This window comes from Ambystoma mexicanum, chromosome 6q (genome assembly GCF_040938575.1).
Source record: "Ambystoma mexicanum isolate Mex_15411 chromosome 6q, UKY_AmexF1_1, whole genome shotgun sequence".
In the NCBI taxonomy this organism is placed as follows: Eukaryota; Metazoa; Chordata; class Amphibia; order Caudata; family Ambystomatidae; genus Ambystoma; species Ambystoma mexicanum.
In genome coordinates, this window is record NC_090937.1 from 455,776,610 (window position 1) to 455,803,600 (window position 26,991).

The 26,991-nt window shown below is 45.2% G+C and overlaps 1 protein-coding gene across 1 annotated transcript in view; it reads right to left on the reverse strand.

Moving 5' to 3' along the window:
- The window catches only part of GIMD1 (GIMAP family P-loop NTPase domain containing 1), a 56,228-nt gene extending 31,527 nt beyond the window's left edge, over positions 1-24,701 (reverse strand). The window contains exon 1 of the mRNA XM_069630320.1: positions 24,315-24,701. Within this exon, the coding sequence (XP_069486421.1) occupies positions 24,315-24,701 (387 nt within the window). The remainder of the gene's footprint in view (positions 1-24,314) is intronic.
- Between the last annotated feature and the right edge of the window lie 2,290 nt (positions 24,702-26,991).

Genomic DNA, 26,991 nt, shown 5'->3' on the forward strand with positions numbered 1-26,991 from the left:
GTTCCAGACCCTATGGACCCGACTGGAGTCCAGCCAAGCAGTGGTGGGAAAGAGCAGGCTTCCAGTAACCCATATCTCTCACAATGAAAGAACTGACAAATTGACTTCACCCATTGTACAAGACCTGCCAGTATTACTCGCATTATACACTAGACTTCCTGGAAACACACCGCGAAGAGGGAGAAGGAGAACCAACAACACTGCACATGCGCAGCAACCAGAACGAGAGCACAAAGACAGATTGGCTAGGGAAAGTGACCCAATCATAAGAGCAGGTTGGCTATAAGAGAAGGCCACAGGAAGTAGGAAGTGTGGATTGTTTTGGTGAGATCATAGTAAAGTCGGTGGACCAAGAAATCAGCAGGATTTGATCTGATTTATTTATTCATCATGCACATATTCCCACTGAGAAGGGAGAAAAACCAGACAGAACAAACTGTATCTGGGCACAAGTCATATACAAGGTAGGAGACCAGTAGGGAGCAGGAACAGTAGCTTTAAAATGGTTGAAAAAGATGGGTTTTTAGTCTTTATTTAGTAGGAATCGATTTTGTGAAGAACAATGGGAAGTGAGTTCCAGATACAGGGGACCACAACCGAAAAACACATATCATCTCTCTGCCCAAAGTGAGATCGTCGTACAACTAAAAGATGTTAATCAGAGGATCGTAGTGACCATACAGGGTGATAGGGTACATGTTTAGCTGTAAGGTATTCGGGGGCAAGACCATGAATGCACTGCAAAATAACCCTCTGTTGTATCAGTGCCTTGCAATGGAAAGAAATGGATGCACATTTTGAGACATGAAACAAGAGTTTCACAGCTGCATTTTGGGCTCTTTGTAGATGGTGGATTTGCTTTGCCGGAAAACCTGTGAGAATGGCAGTGCAACAGCCCAGTTTAGAATGTATTGGTGAGCCAATGACTACCGGTCAATCATTCTCTGGGATAAGGCAGAGGATCAGTCGCAAAAGTCAGAGACGATAGTAGATGGACTTCGTAACCTGATGATTACGGTCCAGGTTAGATTGCCAGATAGAGCTGAGCTTTTTAACCTGATGTGCATAATATGTATGATGGTCAAACAAGGCATGGCAGGGGGGCAGTTTAGCTCGATTTCTCCAAAGATGTTTGCGGCCAAGAAGAATGACCTCTGTAGCTTACAAAACATCAGCCAGCGTTAGGTTTCTAGCGAGCAGTCAAGAAGGCATTGAAGGGAATCAAAGGAGTTATTTACTCACATATGAATCTGTGTGTCATCTGCGTATGAATTGTAATATAAATCACATTTTGAGAAGATATACATAAGTGGCTGAATATAGATATTAAACAATAAAGGGAATAAAGAGGAGCCCTGAGGAACCCCATAAGGAACTGGTAATGGGTTAGAATAATTAGCTTCCCTTTTAATCTGTGGGATACACTCAGCTAGAAAAGAAATTAACCACTTTAGGAGTCTTCTGACACATTAGCAACCTCAATAAGTCTGCACTTGAGGATGATGAAGTCGACAGTGTCAAATGTCACTGAGAGGTCAAGTAGGACCAGCAAAGTGAGATCTCCTTTAAAAGGTGATCTAAAATATCGTCCCAAATGGTCAGGAGTGCTGTTTCAGTGCCATGACATGGCCAGAAGCCCGATTGAAAATGACTAAAAAAACAACGTTCTTCCATGAAATGTTCTAATAGAGGGAAGGGAGGGTCTGTGGATTGTGAAAGCATCTATTGGAGAAAGGTGAGGTGTTGGTTCAGTGAGTGCAAGGGAACTGCAGAGTGAGTGGGGATGTTTGCGTGGTGAGAGTTGTTAGGAAGGTTAGCTCAATGAGTGTTTTGTGAAGGGTATGGCTATGGGGGAAAGGAGGTTTTTTTTAGTAGGAGTAGTGACTGGAGAGAGGAGTAGTGGTTTTGAGGGAGGAATTGTGGTTGGAGGGTAGAGTAGTCATTTGTAGGGAGGGATAGTAGTAGTGGAAGGAGAAGAGTAGTAATGGGAGGAGGAAAGTACAGGTGTGAGAAGGAGAGTAGTAGTGGGAGGAGAGTAGTGGTGGGAGGACAGTAGTAGTGAGAGGAGAGTAGTAGTGGGAGGAGAGTAGTCGTGAGAGGAGAGTAGTAGTGAGAGGAGAGTAGTAGTGAGAGGAGAGTAGTAGTGGGAGGAGGAGTTTAGTAGTGAGAGGAGGAGAGTATTAAAGGATGAGGGGAGTAGTTAGTAGTGAGGAGGCAGGGAGTGGACTGGAGAGGAGTTGTGAAGTGGAGTGAGAGGAGAAGTACCATCAAAGCATGGAGGCAGGAACTAGAAGAGTGAAACGTTGGAGGGACAGAAGGTTGGTGGAAGGAGAAAGGCAGAGGCGTGAAGCAGTAACATTAAAAGGAAAGAGGTGAGGCTGGCCATGAGTGCACCAACCTGACTCAAATAGAGGGACTGAAAGGCACAATCCCCAAATCCCTATTAGACCATTAACAACTGAATTCAATAGGGACCGCTATTAAGGCCCTGAGGGAATTTAGATACATGTCTTTAAGATTACCATGTTTAGAGCAAGCCAGTCATTAGACAGTAAGCATTAATATTTTGTAGCACTAACCTGGGGGTTACAGACCCTTGGGTCAGGGAGGTGGGTCTTTTGGAGGCAAGAGCGACTAGGGCAACACAACAATTTTAATAAACACCCATGAACTGTCCCTGAGACTTAGTGCATTCTTCGAGCCATCTCCGACAATGCACACAGCCAAATCATAAAGGTATAAAAAAGGACACAATGCCAGCAAGGGTGCCGAGTTTAGGGTACGGATGGGAAGAGGGAGACAGAGAATGAGAAGAGAGATATATAGGGAGAGGCACTAGCCTGAGCAATGACCGAGGAGGCTAGAGGATACAAGTGAAGAGAGGAGAGAGGAGAATATCAGTGGTAGGGAAAGGTTGCAGATTTAGCAGTGACAGAGGAGGTTGGAGAGAAATAAGTACACCAGAGGAAGGGAAATGTTGATGATTTAGGAGGGGCAGAGCAGTGTGAAGCAAGAGGTGAATTAGCGGAAAGGAATAATGCACTGACGGAGGGATACTTCCAGAGGGTGGCAGCAAGACTCCAAGAACCCAAGGGTTGGCACAGCCAATATGGCCAGAGAGGAGTGGGGGAGGCAGAGTTGGTGGATGTTAATTTGGAGAAGAGCCTAGGTGTCTGGACAGAGACTGATAGAACCATGGTTAACCTGTGCCAAGAGATGGTGGGGCCCAAACCTATCCATGGCTGAATTAGTCAGCAGCCACAGAAGGTCTAATACTGGTGGGTTTGGCAAGTCACAAAAGTGAGAGAGAGACAGGGAGAGACAGATAGAGAAAGGCAGAGATAAAGAGACAGAAGTAGAGAATGGTAGAGAGAACGAGACAGAGATAGGGATAGAGATAAACAGAAGGCGACTGAAACCAACAGGTGGCATCAAGCAGACAGCTAGCCTGTAGCTATGAGACAAATTTAGTGGAAGTGGCAAAGCCCACCAACCACGCTACAGAAAACTTGCCCAGTAGTGCGTTGCAAGTGACTGCAAACGCGAAGGGTCCCTGGGGTGCCTGAAAATGAGAGGGGGCATCCAGGCGGCGGAAGAAACACCAAGCATGAACAAAGCTCCTATGAGAACTGAAAAAAGCATGACGAGAGAGTGCCCCTCGTGGGGAATATAATGACAGCAGCCTGAAAATCCACCCAAGACAGAAGAGAAGAAATGGACTGTCGGATATAAACATACAACTATGGCCGTCCGGCAGCCTTTGCTAACAGACTTTACTGGGGTGCACAGCATCCATCAGAAAGGACTCAGAGTTCTGGATGGCCTCTGGTGTAGCCCTGACTGGATGTTCATTTTATTGCCAACCAGGAGGACATTCCTGAGAGAGACTGGTGCTGCATCTTGTGGATAGTCCCTGCACTTATCACATTTCTGGAAAGATATCCACTCTGAGCCCTTTTCCATTGTGTTCAGCAATATACCTTGTTTTGTTATTTCCCATTTTCATTCTCCTCCTCTCATGCTGCCAATAGGACTCCATGGGAGTGGGGACCACGGAAGCACCGGCAACGATAATAACGGTGCAGGCGCTTCTGGAACAACTTGCCTACCGTGGCCGCTGTGTCCGGCAGGGGCTGCCCTGTCGGGCACAGCGGCTCCGGCAGGTACACACATAGTGTGCCAGTCTGGAAACAACGGTGCCGGTAGGCTTACCAGCACCGTTGTTTCCGGACCGGCATACTTGTTTGTGTGTTTACTATAGCACAACTTGTGGGGCGTGTTAACTTTCTTTGGGGAAAGTGTATTGATCACAGGCAATAACTAGAGTGGATATTCATAAGCGTCAGTGCCATGATGCTTCAGAATATAGCTCAGTGTGTTTAGCTCATTTTTGCAAAGATCTGTGTTCAAATGCAAGATCCCAGTTCCAGATCAAGGCAATGCAGATTTCGCCCATAGTCTAGTATTAGTAAACTTCAGTATGTGTATTTTGGTGATCATAACAACTATTGTGCTTCACTAGAAAGCAGCTATAAAAACTAAGGTAGCATCAGTATTGAGCAGGTTTAGAGCTTGGTCCCTCTAAACAAGGGTTGCAAATATTGACCGGCTACTTGCAATGAAGAACACAACGTGTTTGTTGGGAGAGGTGATTAGGAAGCGAAATTCTTGCCAGTTGAGCCAGAATGTCAAGGTTTTGCCACAGGACAATACTGTGATCCTGGTGAGATCATTGTCATATACAGTGCCATGCTGTTGTTTGTGAAAATGTTTGCCTTCTGTCATTATGGTGGCTTTTTTAGCCCATGACTTGCTCTTTCCTTTCATGTAGGTGGTTTTAAGTGTAAGGGGTCTTATACAGGTGAGAGCCACAGATCTTTGCCTCCCTAATTTGAACCCTCTGCTGTTAAGCCTCTATAGCTCCTCTCTCGGTGTCCTTCCAAGTGTAACATTCAGAGTCTAGCTTTGTAAGTGAGGGGTGTGCATAGTATGGCTTTTGTAGGAAATCCCCTTAGACGCTCACACCAGAAAAAATACATCCCACCATGGAAACGGCCCTATACACCTCTTGCAACGATAACAAGGTTTATTTCCACACAAAAATGGAAAGCGCCAACGAAGAACTCTGCTGCCGCGGAATGTTCTGGCATAATCTGCATGAGCAGCACATTAAGAAGGTACACAGCGTCATCAGTGACATCATTACATAGGGTAGAACCCCACGTGGCTGCTTGGTGAGACCCTATACATATGTCACCTGCTCCATAAGGAATGCCAGGCCGTTGGTCCCAGCCCTGTCTGTCCATCTTCTTCCACGTGGGTGATGCTGCATTCCTCATCAGTTAAAAGGTGTCTAATTAGCAATTATGTGCAAAGAAAAACAATACATCCCTATCTATGTAGCAGCTCATCTGGTACAAGCAGACAGGGGCCCAGGGGAAGAGCCGAGGTCATACTTACTCACACCCTTCACTCGCTCCCAGACAGGCCGGCACCTCTCCAAGGTCTCCCACCCTTGTTCTGGGCTCTAATTTCATCCCTCTCTACACCTCGCAGCAAAAATCTCGTGACCCAGAAGTGAAGGCAGGAAAGCCCTGCTCTCTGACTTTTTTGACGGATCAGGGGGTCTAACAGTTTTATGATTGGTGGTCTGTGGCCAGCTGGTTTCCTTGGAATTCAGGGGTCCCAAGGCTAGGGCATTTGGGTTCTATAACTTTGTATTGGCACTGGTGGGGGTCGGAGGCCCGTGCCCTCCTTCTCGTGGGATTGTATCATACAAAGACGCCCAGCCCTCCTCCCGTGTCCCTGCATGGCACATTCTTCCCAGAGCACGAAGGCTGCCCACTTTTAGGACAATGAAGGGTTTAAGGATCTCTGTGGCTCTGGCCTTTCTCATCAGTGCCCGTGATGCAACCTATTCCTTCCCTCACGTTTGTGGCCTACACCTGGGATGCTGGCTGATGCACTGCATTTAAGCCTTATTTTCCAATATGACTGCTAATATCTAAGATGGCGTTTGTTCCTGCATGTGCACTACATCTATGAAGCATGCAATGGAGTGATCGTGTAGCAGCATTTAGAGGCACTCCCCTTCCCCTGGTCTCTTATATTATATCTCAAAGCCTTTGCCTCATTCTGAAATGCTAGGGGGTGTGGGAATATCGTCTCTCCTTCCCAACATTTTCCAGATGCTTTGGACTACAATTCCCATCAGCCAGAGCCAGCACGCTCAATTATGAGGGATCATTGAAGTAGTAGTCCAAAACATCTTTACATCCCCAGGCTGTAGACCTCTGTTCTAAGAGTACCCATATTATTGCAACCCCTTACTGTATCCCTTTGTACCACACTCCTTTGTTTCACAACTAGGATTCTGCTATATCAAATTTAGTGCATAGCTCTTTGGCCCACAAATGAGATTTTCTTTCTACAATTTGAAATGGTCTTCACGTCATCAATAATAATTGGCAAGCATCTGTCAAAAACTGCATAGGGGACTCTGTGAAATCTCTGAAATACAGTAGCAAAACTCAGGTGAGATCTTTAAGGCGTATGTACATTATTACTCTGGTACTTGCAGATTGCTATGTATGATGGTAAAAATCATTCTTAATGTACTCTGCTGCAGCTTCACATTATTCTATACAGATCTCTTGAACACTACCCTATTGGTTCATCTCACCATTTGTGTAATTTCCAAATCAGCTCTACAAAAAGGTTATTTGTTTAGTTCACAGAAGTCAAACATTCAGAAATAATTGCACATTGCTGGATGACAAGAACTGGGAAACAAATGTGATCACACGCAGAAATTGCAGACTGGGACCAAATCCCCCCTTCACAATTTAAGCAAAGCGTTTAATCCTGGGTAAATAATTTAATCTTAGTTCCTAAACTGTCAACATTGTCAGTCGCTAATTTCTAAAAACAAAAATTGATTTGAGAGGGGCCCCAATGTTATCTGTGTCCCGGGCCTCAAACTCCATCAAGGTGGCCATGCCCAGAAGGCCTGCATGAGGAGCAGCCATGAGACTTGCTACCACTTGCATGCCCATCCTGATGGCTCTAGCAGACACAGGAGCTGGGCAGGCTATGCTCCAAAATGCCCTGTTTTCCTTCACTGTGGAGACTGTGCTGGGGCGGGAGGGGCCCATGCCCCTCCCACCTGCTTAATACATCGCTGGGCCGGCCGCAGCGGGGATATGTAAGAAAACCACACTGGACGCTAGGATGCCTGGTCATTCTGCTCTGAACAGTCGCCAAAGACGAACCGTATGTGCCAGCATCGTGTGCGTCACTCAGTCTCTTGTGCAATTTGATGAGGCTCTGTTAACACACAAATGTGTTAAGTGAATACTATAGGGGTGTGGAGTTGTGCACCGGATGCTGGGAATGGGTACACCAGAAGAGCCTATGTCATATCCCACACTCTCTCACCCTTCTGTGTGCGTGCCCCAGCCATCATGCAAGGCGGGGCGAATATTATGATTCTCTGCTTGCATCCAGTGGCCCCTGGGAGTCAACTCTTTCCAGGCCACCATCCCAGGGCTGACTGGGTGCGTCGCGTGCATAGAATCATTGGCCCACACACGCAGCTATTCTCTGACTTCATTGAAAACTTCTACAGTAGTATCAGAAAATCATTTTTTTTTATGCACACATACAATTACATTGTATTATGAAACAGAAAAATTTCCCTAGTGGGAAAAAATGACCGAACAGAAAAATTGAACTACTTAGATAAAAGGTACAGGCCAATAGTCAAAGACCATATGGAATGGAGTCCCTCAGGTGATGAGTTACTTCTGGCACTTCCTTGTGTCTTAGATTGACTTAATCTGAGTTTGCTTCATCCCCTGACATATCCCCTTCCTAGTTCCATAGTCCAAAACATGTTTCCGTTCACAGACACTGGTTCTGGAATATATTCCGTTCATGAACTTTCTTTTTCTTTTTGCAAACAAAATACCCATGTGTCAGTGGGACAATCCCCCACTGCTCTAGTCACTTCTGGCCCATGGATTCCAAATTAAAAAAAAACATTCCGTTCTGGATAACCCATATCCCACCATTATGGTGGGTGATGGTGGTGAGTATTAACACACTATGCATGGGATAGCTGGGTCTGTGGCTCAGTGGACTAATGCATACACTACACAGGCCATTGTTTGACCTCATGGTCGCAGGTTCGAATCCTGGCAGGTCCCCTCTAACCTGCCATGGGAGATCGATAAAAAGAGTACCATTAAGTTTGTTAACAATACACATCTGTTATCTATCAACAGTGCCAAGATACCCCTGTGGGCTCTACAAATACACCTGTTATGTTATAGTGTAGGAACAAATGTGTACTTGATCCAGACCACTTAAGGGGGTGGTAATAATGCTAGCTGCACTTAATTGGTGATGTTCGAGTATGGGGTAGGAACGGCGTCTCTGTTCAGCTGCCCTCAAGGGACTGATGCTGAGCCTCTCAATGCAGGTGGCATTGCTGATCTTGGACAGTGGCGGCCATTTTCTTTCACTGCTTCTCTGTTACGGCCTTCCTTGCTGGCCTTCCATTAGTGTACTTAATAACTAACTGGCTCAGTCACTTTCACAGCTTCTTCATGTACTGGAACGCTTGTACTAAGCTACTCATTCCAACCCTTATCGTTAAATGTTATGTGAACACCTATTAATGGCAGCATACATCTGGGTTCCTGCTTCAAGCTACTGCATGGAAGTGTATGCAATGTCCACCATAGGTATTGCTGATTCCACACTTTGGGATAATGCTGTTATCTACTACTAGATTTTTCTTTTTCCTGTTACAGTTAACTGAGCTCCCGGTACCCCGATAACTGTGACATAGGAGCCAGTTCCCGATGTGTTGTCAGTGTAAACATGGAGTTTCTTGCAAATCCCAATGCACCATTTGAAGCAGCCACAAGGCTCTTCATGGGTAGTTCCAGGTGTACCTTATAATTAGCCCTACCGGTGAGAGTAATCCTGAAGGGTTTGTATTGCTTGGATTTCCCTATTGGGTTGTCTTCCACATGGAATGCAATTCCTTCATGGATTTGTTTCTTTGCCACAGCCGCATGACTATTTTCCAAACCCACAAATCTGAACCTGCCGTTATCATGGAGTCTGTGGAACCTCTGCAGGCTGCTCTTGCACACGTTCATGAAGGGATCAGTAATGGAAGCCACCATGAAAAACATAGTGGCCATCATTGCATTTAATTCAAATGGACCATGTCTGCTTTTTTCAGTTGGAAAATCCACTTGGGCAATCTTTGTGGATTCAGTCCCTCTGCCGGTGTCGTAATACTGATGCCATGGCAACGCATGCAGGTTTCCTGGATGGACGGTGTCAACCCATGGGGCATATTTCTCACAAGTGTACCCTCTTCGTGTGGAAATCCTATGCCGAATGGTGCCGGGAAAAGTTCTGTTATTATCTAAATTGGCCAACAATTAAAACACACTATATGATCAAAATGTGTGCTATTGATTTTCCAACAAATTGGCTGAGTACTAAATAAAATAGATAAGACGTCAAATAATGGCTCCATTTTAATTTTGGTGAGTAGAAAATGGTCTTCATTGCTGGTGACATCGCAGAAAGTAGAGGCCACTGCCAAGTGGCAGCTACTAGGCAAGTTCTTTACTAGACAATCATAGCAAAAATGTGTTGCTTTGGCAACAGCTCTCCCCCTCACGCCCCCATCTGCATTAGCTAATTCACACACTGCTTTTCTACCGCACAGCCACATTAATGGCATTATGTTGGGCAGGGGGTAAATTGGGGGCATGGGCTGCATGTCATGTTTTCAGTGGTGGAAGTGAGAGGCAAAGTTCAGTGGTGTCCAGTGATATTATCGCTACAAACAACATCGAGGGTGACTCGATATTTATTTTAAGGGCACTATCCAACACTTTCCCCAAATATTCTAGGACTGGAGTTTGTTTATATAATTGCACCAGTCCTGAAATATGTTGGGAAGGGGGTTTGGTGCCTTTAAAAAAAATATTGAGACATCCTCGATGTTTTCTCCAGCAATAATATCGCATATAACCAGTTCCGTCCCCATAGATGAGTGATGTGTGTTTCCTTTTGTTGTTTTGAAATGTCATTTTTCAACATTAAAAAAAGGAAAACAAAAAAAGTAAAAGAGGAAAACAAAAAAGTTAAAGCACATCAGTCATCTATGGTGGACCAAACTCTGTCGCCCAATTTGACCAGGGGCAGGACTACTTTCCGCACTCCCCGCAGAAGACTCTCTTACTCCCCGCAGAAGAGACTATTAATCCCCACAGAAGAAACTCTTTGGTATTCAAGCCTCAACATCCTACTAAGAACTATGAGAATTATTTGTATTAACAGGTGGTAAAAAAAGAGCAGGATAATGTTTAAAATAATAGGTAGTAATTGGCTGAGCTATACTAACTGGCACTTCACACGTTAGTAAAATACAGTCAAGGCCTTCAGCAGCCTGGTGCTTGGGTCTTATTTCTAAGAAATGGTGCAAGCCAGTCTGCAAATGCCCATCAGTTACTTGTGGAAACTTAGTTAAGAATGGTTATTGATGAGAGGCGATGTGAAAATAATAAAATAAGATGTCATGGCGTTTCTTCACAGTAGGCCTTATGGGTAGTTTGATGGTGGTCGGTCAAAAAACCGAAAACAAAATATCGAATCACAAAAATATCGAAACCAAAATCTCGAAAAAAAAAATCTCGAATTATTTATTGATTTATTTATATGTATTTGTGGATTCAGGTAAGTATAAAAAAAGGGTAAAATAAAAAAAAAAAAGAAAAAAGGGGGGTTGGGGGGGAACCCCCCCATTTTGAAATAAAAACGTATTAAAAAAAAAATTCGAGATTTTTGTTTTCGAGATTTTGGACTCGAGATTTTTTTTTTCGAGATTTTGTAATTCGGTTTTTTCACTATAAACCTAGTTTGATACTGGCGTCATAGATCTAAAAATGTATATAAATTTAATTACCAAATGCATTAAAATTTAAATATATATATATATATATTTTTAGAAATCACTTGTCCTGAGGATGGCCATGACACTGACTTCTGTATGGACACTTGAGAAAGTGTCCAATCTAACTATTGGCCGAAACATGTCGACACCCCAGATCTCAATATATGTCTAATGTTTAGGCGTTTTTGAAAATCATTTTTTAGGATTATAGGGTGTATTAATTTACCCTGCCTGTTTTTCCTTTAGTTTGGTTCTCTCTTTTTTCTTTTTCCTTAGCCTTATCTGCTGCGTGGTTGATACATAGAGTTCACGTTTACCCTTGTATTGTTTTTTTACTTCTTAGATGTACTAATTTGTCTTGTTTTAATCTCTTTTCTAAATACTATTAAAATTTGATCTCACATATGCTGATTTGTTGGGCTATTGTGTCTTCTGTGATTTTCCTTGTTAATATTGCTATGTAGACTTGTGCGTGTGTGACCATAAGCATTTCAAACTCTCCCGCAGGATCATAGTAGTGAGGGGTAATCAATTGTCTGGGTTTGCTCCCCAGCACGCCTGCTTTTTGACACGTTTACCCATCCCTATTTGAGAATTCTTCCCTCAATAACAAAACATTTTTTGGGATTTGGCCTCTTTGTTTATTTCTCTTAAATATACCTGACATATTGAAAAATCATACAAGGCCCAGCATGCAATCTTTCCCTTGATCACATGCACCAGCAAGGTTTGCCGGGGGCATCGCAACTAAGTCGGGCATGGCATCGCGATGTAATGAGGCAGAGGGCATGATAACAAACATTGCCTGGGTATGGGTGGGTGCTGGTGGTGCAGGGAGCGAGGCCTTGCAGGAATGAAACTGAGTCAAGTATAATTTTTGATTGATGAGTATGGCCTCAATATCTTCCCCTAGACTACAACGCTCTGTCCAAATATGCTCAGAAGAAATGCATGTTGCGATAGTGCTTCCCTGCTAACCATACCTGGCCTATTGCATTATCTACTTTCCAAAAATGGCCTAACATTCTAATTTAAAGAAAGCCAGCTGTAGAATCGTGTCGGTCCCAGACAGATAATCTAGGACGTTCTCACCTTGTTGGAATAGTGGGTGTCATACCACAAAACCATCAGCTCTGCATCTGATTCAGTGGGTTCAAAGACTTCATTCAGTGTGTAGATGATGTCCTTTGCTGTGGGCCGGGGTACATAGCATGGAGTGCCTGGATGACTCTCATCGCTGGACCTCGCAGCCTCTACATGATGGATTGCCTCTTCTACCGCTTAGGATCTATCAGATTGGGCATCATCAAGGCCAGGCAAAGCAGGGCGTGGGCTAGGAATAGATGGGGTTCTAGACTGCAACCCTGTCCAAGTGTTTAATGGCCAAGGAGTATAGGACACTAGTGGGTCTCCTACGTTAATCTTAAGGGGTGCTGTCTCAGGGTCGACTTCTTTAGGGCCATAGCACTCCAGGATACTGGGTCCTGCCAGGCCAGGGGCTTTCCCCAGGCACTTGGCCTGGCCGGTGAGGGACTCTAGGGACTCAGTCAATTTGAGCACCTGATGGAGGGGTATGCTCCATGGGACGCCACCTGCTATGAAGCAATGGTCAGGTTAACCCCCTCACCTTCAGCCCAGCTGACTACCTGAAGCTGATCCATGAGGATGATGGCTGTCTATCAGGTGTGGTGGCAAATTCCGTCAAAATCACAAACCATGATTACAACTATATATACAAATCAGCCTATCCACAAATTTGCACAAAATAACTTATTTGCAAAACAAAATCCCTATAAGCTGTGCTGAATATGCTAGAAGCAGCCCAGCACCCAGCAGCAACTTAGGGGGTGCATGTGCTAGGAGAAGACCAGCGTTGATTGCAGCATGGGGGCCGCCAGCCACCCGGGCCTCGTATGCCAGCAGCAGCCGGGTACTCTCTGATGCACGCCTTGGCAGGGGGCGCGCCTTAAGGATTTATGCAGCACTCACCTCTCTTGGGGGGGAATACCTCGTGATTCAGGAGCAGCCCGGGCAGGGCGGCGGGGAACGTTGGCGCGACCCACTGGTGGAACGCTGATAAGTCGGGCTGCAGAAGTGAAGGAGGGCGCCATGAGGCAGTGATATTTCCTCTGCCGGGGAGCACCACGCTGGAAGCCCGGGCTGCCGCAGCATCCCCAGACTTCCCAAAGGTTAGAGATAAATGGTTGCCAATGGGGACCTTGGAAGGGGTGAAAAGGTGGGCATCTCTAATACCCATTTTCTCACCACCTTAGGTATGCCCCTTTTCTGCATAAAAATAATTGCACAGTAGCGGTGTGATCCACTACTGTAGATAATACATTTCCATCCTCAAGGTGATGTGGTAGATTAGTGAATATACATGTGCTACCGCCACTATAGTGATATGCCTATATTTGGGTGGATTTTCTGAATTACCACAAGCGGTAATGGTAATTACCGGCAGGACAATTCCTAAAAAAATCCTCCTAAGCTTTATGTGGGCTTTTTCTAGTGGAATTCTGTTAATGTCCCTAGAATTTAGGAGATGGTCAGATGAACAATAGTTATTGGGATGGTAACTGGGAAACAATAGGGAGTCACTATTACAACATATTAAATATGCCACAACATTCTATCCTCATTATTGTGTCAAAGAAAATGGCGTTGATGACACAGGCTATTGCATAAACAGCAAACAGCGTTATTACCTAGTCAGTGTGATTAGGATTATATGTAGAGCCCAGTGTATCTCCTTTTGGTGATCCCATCAATCCTGCAAGTAGAGCAACGTTTATTGTGTGTATCTTTTTTTATTGAAATGTTAATCACACTTCCTTCAAAAACGAGCTGAATAGTACTAGATTTCATTATTTACTCATGGAGATTAGCATTGCATAATGAAATACGTAAACTATACTGCCTGCCGTGGAACAAACAATACATGGGGCCTCATTACGACTCAGGCGGTAAGGGTTTTACGGCAGCGTAAACAGCGCCGACCCTTACCGCCTGAGTACGAGGTCCCTTAGCGCCATGGCGGATTTAACACCTGCTTTTAGCAGGTGTTAAAATCCATGGCGCTAAGGGACCATGGAGTTAATTACGCCACCGTAATTTACGGTGGCGTAATTAACGCCTTCCCCACTCCCATTATGCCCTATGGGGCAAAAATGGGAATGGGGAAGGGTAAATGGGGATTGGGGACTTACCGCCCCGCCAAGGTCGGAATGGGGCGGTAAGTCCGCCAACCACCATGGCGTAAACGTAGTTTACGCCATGGTGGTAAAGTCACAGCCCAGGCGGTAACTTACCGCCTGGGTCGTAATGAGGCCCATGATATTAGATTATGGAAGTCAGTATTGACCTCGTCTGAACCAATCAAAATGCTCCGAATGCAGTGATTGGCTGCATTCCGAACTCTCTGATTTCAGAAGAGGGTAACAGCATAAAGCATTCCTCTGCCAGAAGGAACAGGCATGCAATTTCCCAGCAAGATTTCTTTCAAGGCACGTCTTCTCTGTTAGCATCTTTTTTCTCTGCACCTTCAACTTGACAGAAAAACATCCAATGTAATGCACCAAAGAAAGGAGAAAACACACACAATGCATGTTCATGTTATAAATATCCCAAGGCAACCAGACCTGCAAATAAAATGCTTACCTGACAAAGACAGCTGTCTTATTTAAACACTACAAAATAAAACTATATTTATTTTATTTGAACTTCTTGCCAATTTACTTTAGTAACTATTGAACTTGTGATTTTTACTTCACCAGAACGACTCCAAAACCTACATTGCTATGAGTTCTAATATCCGTTTACACATCTGTAGAGATCATTATTGCTTGGAATACGTTTTGTGAGGGTCATTATCACACGAAAATGACCCCTCCCTCAGTTTTCAAGGCTATAATAAAATGCTTTTATATAGCATTTAACGCCGGATTACTCACACTTCTAAGGGATCTAATAGTAGGATTTATTAAAGCCCAGCTCATTGGCACTTATTTGATCTACCGCAGAGGTATGCGGGGGGAGCCAGCACTGTTGGGAGTCAAATAAATTGCTAAAGTGTGCTTACTTCACTGATCCATCTTGCCCAGTTATCTAATAAGTACATGATTTTTTTAACACGGGTTTAAAACACCACCCAGCCACCCAACCACTCTGGTAGGAGGGTAGGTGTTATTGAGGGCCCGAAATTAAAAGCACACATAATCATTTTAGGGAAAAAACAAATGGTCTGGTTTAGTTGTATGCATTATGTAAGTCAGTGGTACTTAACAGTTTAAACTGGCCCTTCAGACATTGTAAAAGTAAATAAAGCGAATCAAGTGGAGGGGAGGGCCGAGAGGTGATTCCAGGCTCTCAGAGGCTGCCGCCCTTGGCTGTCCTATCAGGGGGCTGCCTGCCTTCTCTTGGCCAATGTCATTTCCCAGGTGGTGTGATGAATAGTATGAGTAGGGGTGAAAATGGCCACTCAGCCCTTACACTTCTACAAACCCAGAGCCAACGCAATCATACAGGTTAAATAGGCACAGTTAAGAGATATACCTCCTTTGCCTTTTGTGGTAACGTGGGCCGAGGGAAGGCTATGCTCTGAAGATGGGTGTAAATGTGATTCTGTAGTGGACCAAATAACACAGACATTTCTTCCAGAGGGAATGTCGAATCAAGGTTCTATAAATATATATAAACTTTGATCAAATGCATCATCTGCAGTAGAACTTTCTAGAAACCACTGTACAAATCCCACCCCTGTGGAAAGAACAGAGAGGTTGCAACAGATAGAACACTGTAGCACTCTGTCTTTGGATGAACAAAGTTGCAAAAGTGACCTTACCATTCTCTAGATCCCAAATGGACCAAGAGGGCAGTTATTGGTCAATAGTACCTTGTTCCGGTTCTTAGGTGGTTCAACAGCATCAAACCTCGGCTTTGAGCAAAGGTGGAGCGGAACAAGCTCAGTTCATGTATGGTGGATCATGGCTGTCCAAGCGGCAAGTTGGCATTTATCACATTCAAATGCATTGGCTCTGTGGGGCTCAAAGGCGGCTATCGGGATATAGGTTGGGGCACTCACCAGGATTTCTTCCCTGTCGGGCCGGGTCAAGTTGGGTTGCAACCACTGGGAAGGGTTAATGAGAGACGCTCCAGTGGTTCAAGTTGGTGGGAAATGGTGATCCTGCTGTTTCAATGTGCTCCAATGTGCAGTTTGGCGAAGCAGCATTTCGAGGGCAAGTCGTGATGTAACCCCAGGTTAGAGTTGGCAAGTGGTTCTACAGCAGTTCAAGTCAGGTCCCGGCATCAAGCGGTTTTGAGGTGGCATAACAGGGAGCCTTAGCAGATCTGGTCCTCCAGATGATGTGAGGCCCAATTCATAGGCTCAAGGACAGGGTGAGCCCCTTGAGGGCCTGCTCTACCAGCCCTGGGAGATTCAAGTGCAGAATGGCAAGGCCTGGTCAACAGCAAGTGTCACCCATAATAAGCCCTGGGAGTGGGTAGGAGGCAGAGCTCTTCTTCACCTCAGAGGTTGAGGGCTTTGGAAATTGCAACTCCCCCAAAAGAGATCCAATTAATCCTTCTCTGGCGTTGTTCCAGAGAGAATCAACAAAGTGGTGGGAGACCCTTTCTTTTAAAGGTACATGTCCATAGGTGATTGGACTACAGCTAGCATGTCTTAGTGATCCAATCCATGTTCTTGAAAGAAGTGGATTTTGTCCTTCTGATATTACACCCAACGTGCTTTGCTCCAGAGGAAGTGGAGCGGACAGGAAGGAGAGAGAGGGGCAGAGAGAAATAAGATGATGGAAGTCTTCCTCCCCTGTACACAGCACTCCCAACTACTCTAACTCTCCCCCTTCCTTTCTCACTAAGATCAAAGGCCTTTAGAAATGCAGCGCCCTGGTGTGAGCCTACTCACTTTGAATGGGTGTGCTCCTTTGGTGCCTGGACCCAGGACACCTACCTAGTGTAAGGCTGGCTGTGCCACAGGATGTTACCTACCCTGACAAACAGATCGAAGAAGAGGCATGGTCATACAGGTCCTGGTCCTGTCATTTGGCAAGCTCAGTCTGTCTGGCCAAAATGCACATCAGCTTCCAGTCAGATAGCACAGCAAGTTAAGTGTTTGTTCTGACATCTGCGCGCAGCCTGATGAAGCAGGTTTGAACACCGGATGAGCAGACTCAACCTTTCATCCTTCTGAGGTCGATAAATTGGGTACCACGCAATGGGATTATAATCACAACTATTATTGCAGCACTTAGATACCTGCAGTAGTGCCATGCTTCAGGCGTAGCTTTATTTTAAAGTCTCCCCTGCCAACATCATAGGCAGCTTATGGTCATCATAGTTTTGCTACAGGGGGGCATAACTTAAATGCAGCCCCTGCACTGCAGAGACTTGGCTGTCACTGCTTTTCAAATGGGCAACTGTGACCTCTCTCAACCTGCACTGTGCCACTGGCAGAGCAGGTGCTGCAGATCGGGATACTGATGCAGCAGCACACAGATGCACACTATGCTTGTGGCATGGAGTGTCGGAAAGGGGAATCTGAGCAGCAGACTACCCTCGCAGAGATGGAATTACCTGCATTATATTATTAATTAATAAAACGTTTTAAAAAGACAGTGATTTACGCCATTGCTAGATGGCATCCCGTCACTGGTGGCCACCCCGCAGTCAATATAGGCAAATGGAGTATGAGGTGGGGGGGGCGCAATAGAAGCAAAATACCAGCTGGTCTTGGGCTGCCTGCTTCAGTGTGGCCGCTGCATGAGGGAACTGCAGTGTCCTGGGGCGCACCACTCGCCCTCAAGCTCTGAGGAAGTTTTACTGAGACACAAAAAGAGAAATAGCAACATGGCGCTCGGTGTGCCCAAGAGGGAGCGTCATAGGCGAGTTGGGTGAGCGTCCAGGGCCACATGGGATTTCGGTGCTCCACCGCCAAAGAAATCAATGTCCTGGAAGAGGTCCCCTGCCGCAGCGTTCAGCTCTCATTCGCTGCACTAAAATGCCCTCATGCAGAGGCGTTGCTAGGGGGGGCGAAGGGGATTATAACTCCTGGTCTTTAGGTTGTAGCCCGGATAGAATCTCAGGAGCTTCAACCAAAAGGGTAGCTAGATCCGAGTGCCCACAGGCCCGACATTAGCGTAGCCCCGGGTCTTTTCCAGACCTAGCAACACCCCTGCCCTCATTTAAAGTTGAGCCACTTAGGCTGCTCTGCCCCAACAGTTTGTGCATCCTCCAAAAGCACCCAGTTTTGATTTGTGTACGAGGGCGAATTTAAGCCAGTGGCAGTGCAGGTTATGAGGAAACAAACGTCAGAAAAGTGTCGGTATGACTCTTTGTGGGCTCTGTGGTAGTATGCTTCTGAGTGTCAGGGAAAAAGTAGTTACATTTTATTTGGTGTGATTTAGGGAACAAAAAATAAACCTAAAATGCACTTTTCATTTTTATCTTACCCGTTAAATAAAAAAATTAAACACATTTATTTTAAGTCTATTTCATGTTTTAAAATGAAACTACAGCGTCACAGAAACAGTACATCAACGTGTCTTGATGGGCCCCGGCTCCATTCCCGCCTTTAACCCTTCCCCAAAAAGGACTGCCAGCGTAGCAATGCGCCACCACTGCCACCCAACAAAACTCACGATAATTCTAAAGCGTTCCCCACCCACCACCAAAGCTCGAATATGCGCGGGAATCACAAACGTGCCAGTTGCTATGACACCCTGGTACGGTAGCCAGGGCGCAGTGCAAGCAGCACGTTCTACACTGTGAATGGCACTCTGTTGTAAAGAGTGCCATTCATGCTGCAGTTTTAAATAAGTTGGTAAATGGAGTGCCAGATTGGGCGCCCCTTTAACACCATGCACCCAACTCTAAATGTCTGGGTGGAGCACCACAGGTGAAGGCGTCTCACTTGTTTATATCTCTGAGGGGGGAAACTAATTTAAAAAAAACACAGCTCTCCAGGCTTGCTCCGCCTTACGTAGCCTGGTCAAAAGAGGCCTCACCCCCTCCTGTAACTCTGGGGTGTGCAATGTAACAGGGTTCTTGCTTTTCTCTCTAAGTCTCTGGAGCACACTGGCTATTCTCAGGTCTCTTCCTCTCTTAATCTTCATTGGCCTCTTCGGGCCCTTCAGTCTGGTTTCTGCCCCTCTCAATCCAGTGAGACTGCCCTTCTGCATGTCTCCACGGCTCTCCTGACTGCCCGTCATTCTAAGCTCTCTTCTGTTCTTATTCTTTTCGATCTTTCTGCTGCGTTTGATTCTGTTGATCACTCACTTCTTCTTTCTACCCCAGCCTCTCGTGGCTTCTCTGGTTCTATCCTCAAATGTCTGCTCCTGTCTCTCTAACCATTCCAATTCTGTCACTTAGTCTGGTAACACGTGTTCAATAGGGCCTCTTCTTTATGGTGTTCCTGAAAGTACTGCGCTAGGTCCTCTTGTCTTCTCTCTCGATACTATCCCGCTCTCCATACTCATTTCCTCCTACAATCTCTCACTCCATCTTTACGCTGATGACATTCGAATCCTTGTCTCTTTTTCTTCCTTTTCTGACTCACTTCACTTTACTGTCTCCAACTGTCTTTCTGCTATCCACCTCTGGATGTCCTCCCACTTCCTCCACCTCAATCCTTCAAAAACGGAGGTTCTTTCCTTTCCTGCTACTTCCATTCCTTCACCCCTTTCTACTCTTTCTTTTTCCTTTTCCCCCTCTTCTCTCACGATCTCATCATCAGCCGTAACTTAGGTGTCGCTTTCGACCTCTGTTTCTGGTTCACTCTGCACATTTCTAACACTGCCCACTCCTGCTGCTATGCTTTATTTAATATCCATCGTGCCTACTCCTACCTTTCTTTTCATGCCACTAAACTTCTCATTACCCCCCTGGTCTTCTTTCATATTGATTATGGCTCAGCTCTCCTCCTTGGTTTTCCTGCTTCTAACCTTGCTCCCCTCCTCTCTGTCTATAATGTGTGTATTTGTCTTCTCTTCTCTCCCCCTCTCACTCCCCTCACCCCACCCCTCCCGGCTCCTCAATTTCCTCTTCCCTGCTATCCAGTCTCTCCTTTCTTTTGAGTCTCATCTCTTTTTCCATTTCCCCTCAATTCTCTTTAAATGCATCCATGGTCTCGCCCCTCTCCACCTTTCCTCATTAATATCATTCTACTCTCCGCCACACCGCGTGTTGCATTCCCAGAATCAGTTTCTACTTTCTGTTCCTAAACCTCCCTGCACCTCCGCTCGTTACTGTTCTTTTGCTCTACTCGCTCCTAAACACTGGAACTCTCTTCCTCTCTATCCACTCCTCCGACTCTTCATGCATTTTTCAAGTGAACCTCAAAACTCACCTTCTGTATGCTCTCTCCAGTAACTGACTGCATTCTCATTCTACTGTCTCCTGATTATATCTAATGTGTTACTAGTTTTATTGTAGCGTTTTTATTCAACCTGTTTAGCGCTTTTGCCAAGTGCTATACAAATCAAATAAAATGCAAATACAAATAAGGTGCACAAATCTGTCTTCGACCACAAATTCTCAATTCTGCACCACTCGTCTCCTTTTGATCGCCTGCCTGCACCTTGATTCCCTTGGCACAGCAGGAGTGTAAGTCAAGATGGCGCATACTGATGTTTGCCTCTACACAGGATGAGCACCAAATAAATGACCAAACCAAGGATTTGAGCACCCTTTAGGCATCCCGATCTGGGATATGGTGGCCGTCCAGCCCACTACCCACCCCCACGCCTTTGCCAGGTCTCGACTCTGCTTGCTCACCTCTTTCATTTGGGACGTGTATCACTTCGAATCGCTCATGTCCTCCCTTTTTCCTTGTACAAATGTGCGATGAATGCTAAAATCCTAGTTGCAGATCACTGCTTCAATGCAATGTCAGGATTTCAAAAATCCTTCCATACCAGGGGCCTCCATTGTTGAAAGGTGACCTTTAAAAGTCTCCTGTTAGCTTCATGAACTGCAATCCCTAGAGGAGAAGCATGACACTGCATACTGCGTACTTACTATGGGCAAATATCTATTCAGATGGGGACTACACAGTTCGCTAATCTTACAACCGCACCGCCGTGACACAAGCTTGTAACAAGAGCCTCATCGCCTTCGACTCTTTCTACCATCAGCTCAAGCCTTCATTGTGAACATGTTGGGTTCCATGTCCAATACTAGCTTCCATCCACAATTTGTATGACTACACAGAACGAACCATCTAAGTTAACCCATAAACAAGCTACCAGAACAACCAAAAAGTATGCATTCCCACTTAAGACACACAGTTGATCCACACCTGGACCCATCTCTGCAACTCAGGCACCAAATTTAAAACTGCAACATGCCCAAAATACTCAGAGAGACAAACAGCAACCCAAAGCCTCATCAATCCCTGCATAGAAAGCAGCTCCAACAAAATTGGTCCAGCAATCCTGTCATGGCACCCATCATCATATCACGTGTACACTTGTATCAAGCATTAACGGCAATTCAAACTATTGACTCTCACAGGATAGACCCATAACTCACCATAAGCAAATAACAAACAAAGTAAGGCTGGCTCCCAAAGGCCACCCATCAATCCTTCAACTGAACACCCTCTACCAAAGACCACCCAAGTCCCCAAAGAGCTTAACATCAGCTTGATTGTCACCCTCAAATCCTCCAAGAATGAGATACAATTCTCCTTGATTTACAATGACCTCCTTGATACAACATTATCCACAGAGTCAGATCCATTGGCAAGGATAGAGGAGTTACCGTTCTACACCCTGAGCTGGTTTGTACTGAAATAGATTGTTAAGGCTTTCCCCCCTTTCGAATATATAACAACACTCTGTAGCATCAACTCAAACGCTTTCTTTCTCTTGGCAGTAATAAAGCAAAAACACGGCAACTGGGCCAATCTCTTAGAAAACTTTGCTAATTCACCATGCTAACCCAATCTGAGCTGGAAACCTGTGGAAGGAGCTTTGCAGAACATGAGAATTTTAACTTTTAAGGTTCCATGAACCGGCCAGCGCCCAAACCCCTAAAGATGGGCAGACCCTTGGCCTATTACTCTACTACAGATTAAACTCCTCAAATGTGTCACTCAAACCTCAGTCATGGTCGGATCACTCACTAATCACGTGGACCATTAACAGTGGACTTAACCTGCCCCTCCTAATCACTAAATCATGCTGACATGATCCCACACAGGAATCTTTAGAAAATGATGCAGTCCTTCCTGTCAAAATGAACCCCTCACATGGCAATGGAAGAACTTTAACAGTTACCGGAAACGCCATACACCACAAATACGCGTGACAGAGTAACCTCAAACAGCCATTGAATGCTACAGCTGCAACAAAGGAAGACAACAATGGGTTCAGTCTGGCCCGAGAATCAGGAAAACATATGAACACCATATGAAAAGGCCCATATGGCTGTGCCTAATGCCAAAAAGTACATACACCAAACCTTCGAGAATTTAACAGGCAAACAAGCAAAGGAGCAAACCTTTCAAAATTGACCAAAGTTGCAAAACCGTACACTAGCAAGAATACACTACTCACCATCACTCACAAATGTAACAATATCATATATTTGCCAAAATCAAAAATTAGAAGCTCCCCACCAGCATTCGAGCAATTGCCTTACAGTCGCATGAATTCTCATGATCCTGGCATGTGTGCACTCCTTTTCTACTATGAAGACACATCAGTAAGACCTGCAGTGGGTAGAATCAAAGCATTTAACATTGCAGCAGACCCATTAAATACCATACTGGCACCTATACACCTAACATCTCGGTGAGACTAAATGCTTCTCTCCAGAAGTGAGGCAACCCCCATAGAACTCACTGTCAACTGAACATTTTCCAACCTTGCTTTCCTTTGCGAAATTCTGGAAGGAAAGATTACTTGGCAACTTCAAAGCTCAAAATTTGTTTGTCGGGGAGGCACTGAATTGACCTTATCTAACATTAGAGAGGACCCTATGACCAATTTTGACACAAAGCAGTCTGAAGCCCTAATCATTCCTGACCCGCCACCTAGTTGCGACTCAGTTGACCATGAGTCCTACTGGGCTGGCTCCTAAACTGAGTTGTAATCTCTAGCATGGCCCCACGATGGGTTCAGTCCTATATCTCAAGCCAATGTCGACAGGTCACAATCTGCAACACCAACCGACACTGAAAGCAGAGCCATCGCCTGCCTAGTACCACATGGCTCTTCACTGTCGATGCTGCCGTCCAACATTTATAAGCAGAGGTGTTTCCCTTACATCAAATTAAATTCCTGATGTTTGCGGGAAACATCCAGTTACACATTCCACTCAGAAAGACACATTCATAATGGACGAAAGAAAGCTATTTGTGTTTAAATGGATACAAATTGGCAACCAAAATGCAAATCCCATGCCAATACTATAGCCTCGAGAACTGGCACCCACTCCGTCTCCTGGACTAAGCAGGACGCGTCTATGAGGAAGCATCTGGGAGCATGGTTAGATCAAGTCTTCACCTTATCTCATCAACTTTCAGGGTGCTCATTTCCAACACTGAAGGCTGAGAGGGGTATGCCCGCTGCCCAAAAACTGAACTCACCAGGGCTCTGGGGCACGCTAGACTGGGCTTGTGCAGCTTAGCCTACACCAGGAAACCATTGAAAGAGATAAAAAAAGACTGGAGCTGCACTCCCTTAGCTCACTGTGAAGCAGCAAATCACCACAAAAATCCTTTGCACTATCTACAAAGAATTCAGGGGGAAATTCCTGGAATATTCACAGAACCTAACCGCTCTTTGCCTCCTTGTTGGCAATCTATGATCCGTCAATGTCAACCGCATTGCCTAACACAACTTAAACAGAGGAAAATCAAATGTGATGGAAGAACCATAAAGCTTCCAGGCTCTCCTCTCAAGAATGTCCTTGAGCCTTGAGCTGAGCGCTCTCCCCAATCTAGCTTCTTTCAGGAAAGCCTTGAAAATGATCCCCCTTCCAGGAGTCCTACATTTAATTGGTTCGAATCCCTCAAGAAGGGTGTGGGCCACACAGCTTATAACAGGCCTCATCAGACTCTGCACTACCAAGGACTAGTCATCATAGAAGTCCCTTGCAACACCTGATACCCCCTACAATGTAGGAGGCCTCTGGCTAGAACCTCATATCCCCTGACAGGCAGCGAGTGTGAATTTTCCCCAAGGGGGCAAACTGGCACTTTACCAGGAATAATGAGAACAAATAAATACAGTGCTGGACAGCCATGTTTTAACAAGGAAACTATGTCTCCAAAACATACATCAGTTCGGTGCATGTATGTTTTGATTACCTCGACCAGCTGCAGGGTGTGGCAGTGATCTTCTTCACATTGCGGTAGGTCAACCCTCAGGACGAGCAGAGCCATGTGGAGTCCCGTCTGAAAATGATGGGCCAGGGCCAGCCTGATCTCCTCCTTCACCTGTTTCTGGTTGAGATGGCTATGTGGGGTGCCGGGTGTGTCCAGGACCTGTGTCCTCAGACTCAACTCCTTCCCAAGGCGTCTACCAAAGCTGGGTATCCGGCAGCTGAGCTGGCAGCACTCCCTGGTGATGGAAGAGGCAGACAGGCGGCTGTCAAATTCCGTGCTGCCCAGTAGGCTGTTCCCCAGGGCACTCTTTCCACTCTGGGTTCTTCCCAATAGCAGGAGGTTGATGCTGACCTCGCTGTTCTCGGCCATCCTGTAATTCAGGTTCAGGTCCTGGTCCTATGTGAACGAACACATGTTTAGTATTTATCACACATAGTCAGGGGATCTCATAAAAAACAGCAGCCCTCCTATCAAGGCAATTTTAACTTGTACAATACAGCGGGACAGATCCTCAAAAATGGGCGCAAATGGTGACCTGTGAATTTCAGGAGGGTCTGGACAGTGGTACAAATATGCGCTGTACAGCCCCCTTGCATATATTAGTGCTGGGAGCCTGCTCACGACACTAATGAATGACAGGCTCCCAGCAACAATGTGCTTGCTGTACGCAAATTTCACAGAGACGGACCCTTAAAGGCCCTTAAACGGCCCATCTCTGTGAAACGATGAAAAAGTAGTTCCTTTCCCATTTGGGGGATGGAAATGCAAGTGTGACAGAAGCATAAAATCATGATTTGTGACTCCCCTGCGCGTGCTCCCAACAGGCGCAGGGAGATGACCCTCATTTCTGCACATTTAAAAGCTCATTCTGTTGATGAATTCGGGAGGCGCGTTTAAATGCACAGAAACGCCCCCTGATTTGTGCAAATGAGCAAAGGGGAGGATTAGGAAAAAGGACAACTGAACGAGCACATCCTAGATGCGTTAATTCAGTTGCCCTTTGTGAATTGAGCTGCACCTTTGTTTCAGACAAGTGAGGAGATGCGCTACCGAAGCTCCTCTCTTGCGCCCCAAAAAGCTTCTGAGAATCTGGCACAGTATGTCTAGCGATGTGTCAAAGTGGCATAGATTCTGTCCTGCAACCATACTGAATTTTATGGAAGAGAACCCTCACAATCCTATTAATCTAATGGAAGCCCAACGTGTACAAGGGTATGTGGCAGACAGAACATCCATCTCGGGCGTATCACTACCTGGGTTTCTTGGCACTAGATTCTGCGACCTTCGCAGATATTAATTCTGGTGGGTTTGACACCTTTTTAGTTATGGTTGATTGGTAGTACAGGCACCAACCTCCAACTGTTGTCATGTACACGGTAAAGGGCTAATTAGATCAACTTAATTAATCACTGAATTCCAAACATATGATGTGTTTGCTTCTGCATGCAAAGTAGACCTTAAGGGTACATTGAGCATAAATTGCTATGGAGTGCATGCTCCACGTTTTGAGAGGAGTACAGAGGGTGTATGTTCAAAGGAAGTGTGCTCTAGTCATGAAAGCATTATTCCGCTTCCCCCCAGATTTACAATACTTGGCTAATGGTTTGAGTACTCCAATATTAGACACCAATCACTGATGATAACATGAGAGCCTGAACATTTGATAGAACAATTTGGCAATGTGTAAGTCGTTTGATGTCAAAAGCTACTTACTTTGAGATAGCAATACCTTACTTACTATGTGAGTGCCAAAGCAAATGATTGCAGTAGCTGGGCATGTGAGGGCAATTGCTGGAAAATTGTTAATGCCTGGCTAATTCCTATACAAAAGCCAAAACTTTTGGATTTGTCAATGTATGTTTTAAAAAAATCGTGATCTCTTTTTTTCTACACTTTCTTATCCATAGAGATCCACTGGCCCCGGGTCATAAAGCTCTCTATCAAGACCATTTGGCACTATACCACTACCCCATCCGTAAAGCTACTGAACAGTTTTGGCTTCTTACCTTTTCTTCCGCTAAGAAGAATTCATAGAAATGGGGTCAGTTTCCAAGGCCGTGGACAGTTTAAAAACTGTTGTAAAAAACCTGGTGTAAAAGGTTAACACCCGGTTTTGAACCTATTTCCCCCCTCTGCTGGATTTGAATAGTTTTTGCCAAAGGAGTGGGGGAATAAAACTAACTGTGAATGTCTTTTTTTTAAACTCTGCTAGTAAAAAACATCTTGTTCTACACTAGCTTGACATGTTCATGCTGGTACAAAGCCAATGGATACCTCTGGAATCAGCCTATTTTGTACATCTGGTAAAGACTGCCTGATTCCACAGGAATCAATTGTAAATGATGTTGCCATCAGTGATAGCTTGGTGAATCTTTTGGTTGGAGGAGTGTAAACGTTTTCCCCGAAAATGTGAGAGCAGCCAAGCATAGTGAGGGAGCATGAACCAGCCAAGGAGGGTTTGGGGGGGGGGTTCTCCCCCCGAGAATACATTTTATATAATGGGTTAAAATGGTGCATTTTACAGCACACTTTATGTGAAAAATTGGGTAAAATGCCACACAGTTTGCAATTGTTTTTGTATGGTAGCACATGAACAATTCCAATAGATGAAGTCACCAACAGTGCATGGGAGCATTGTTAAAGAAATGTTAATGATGGT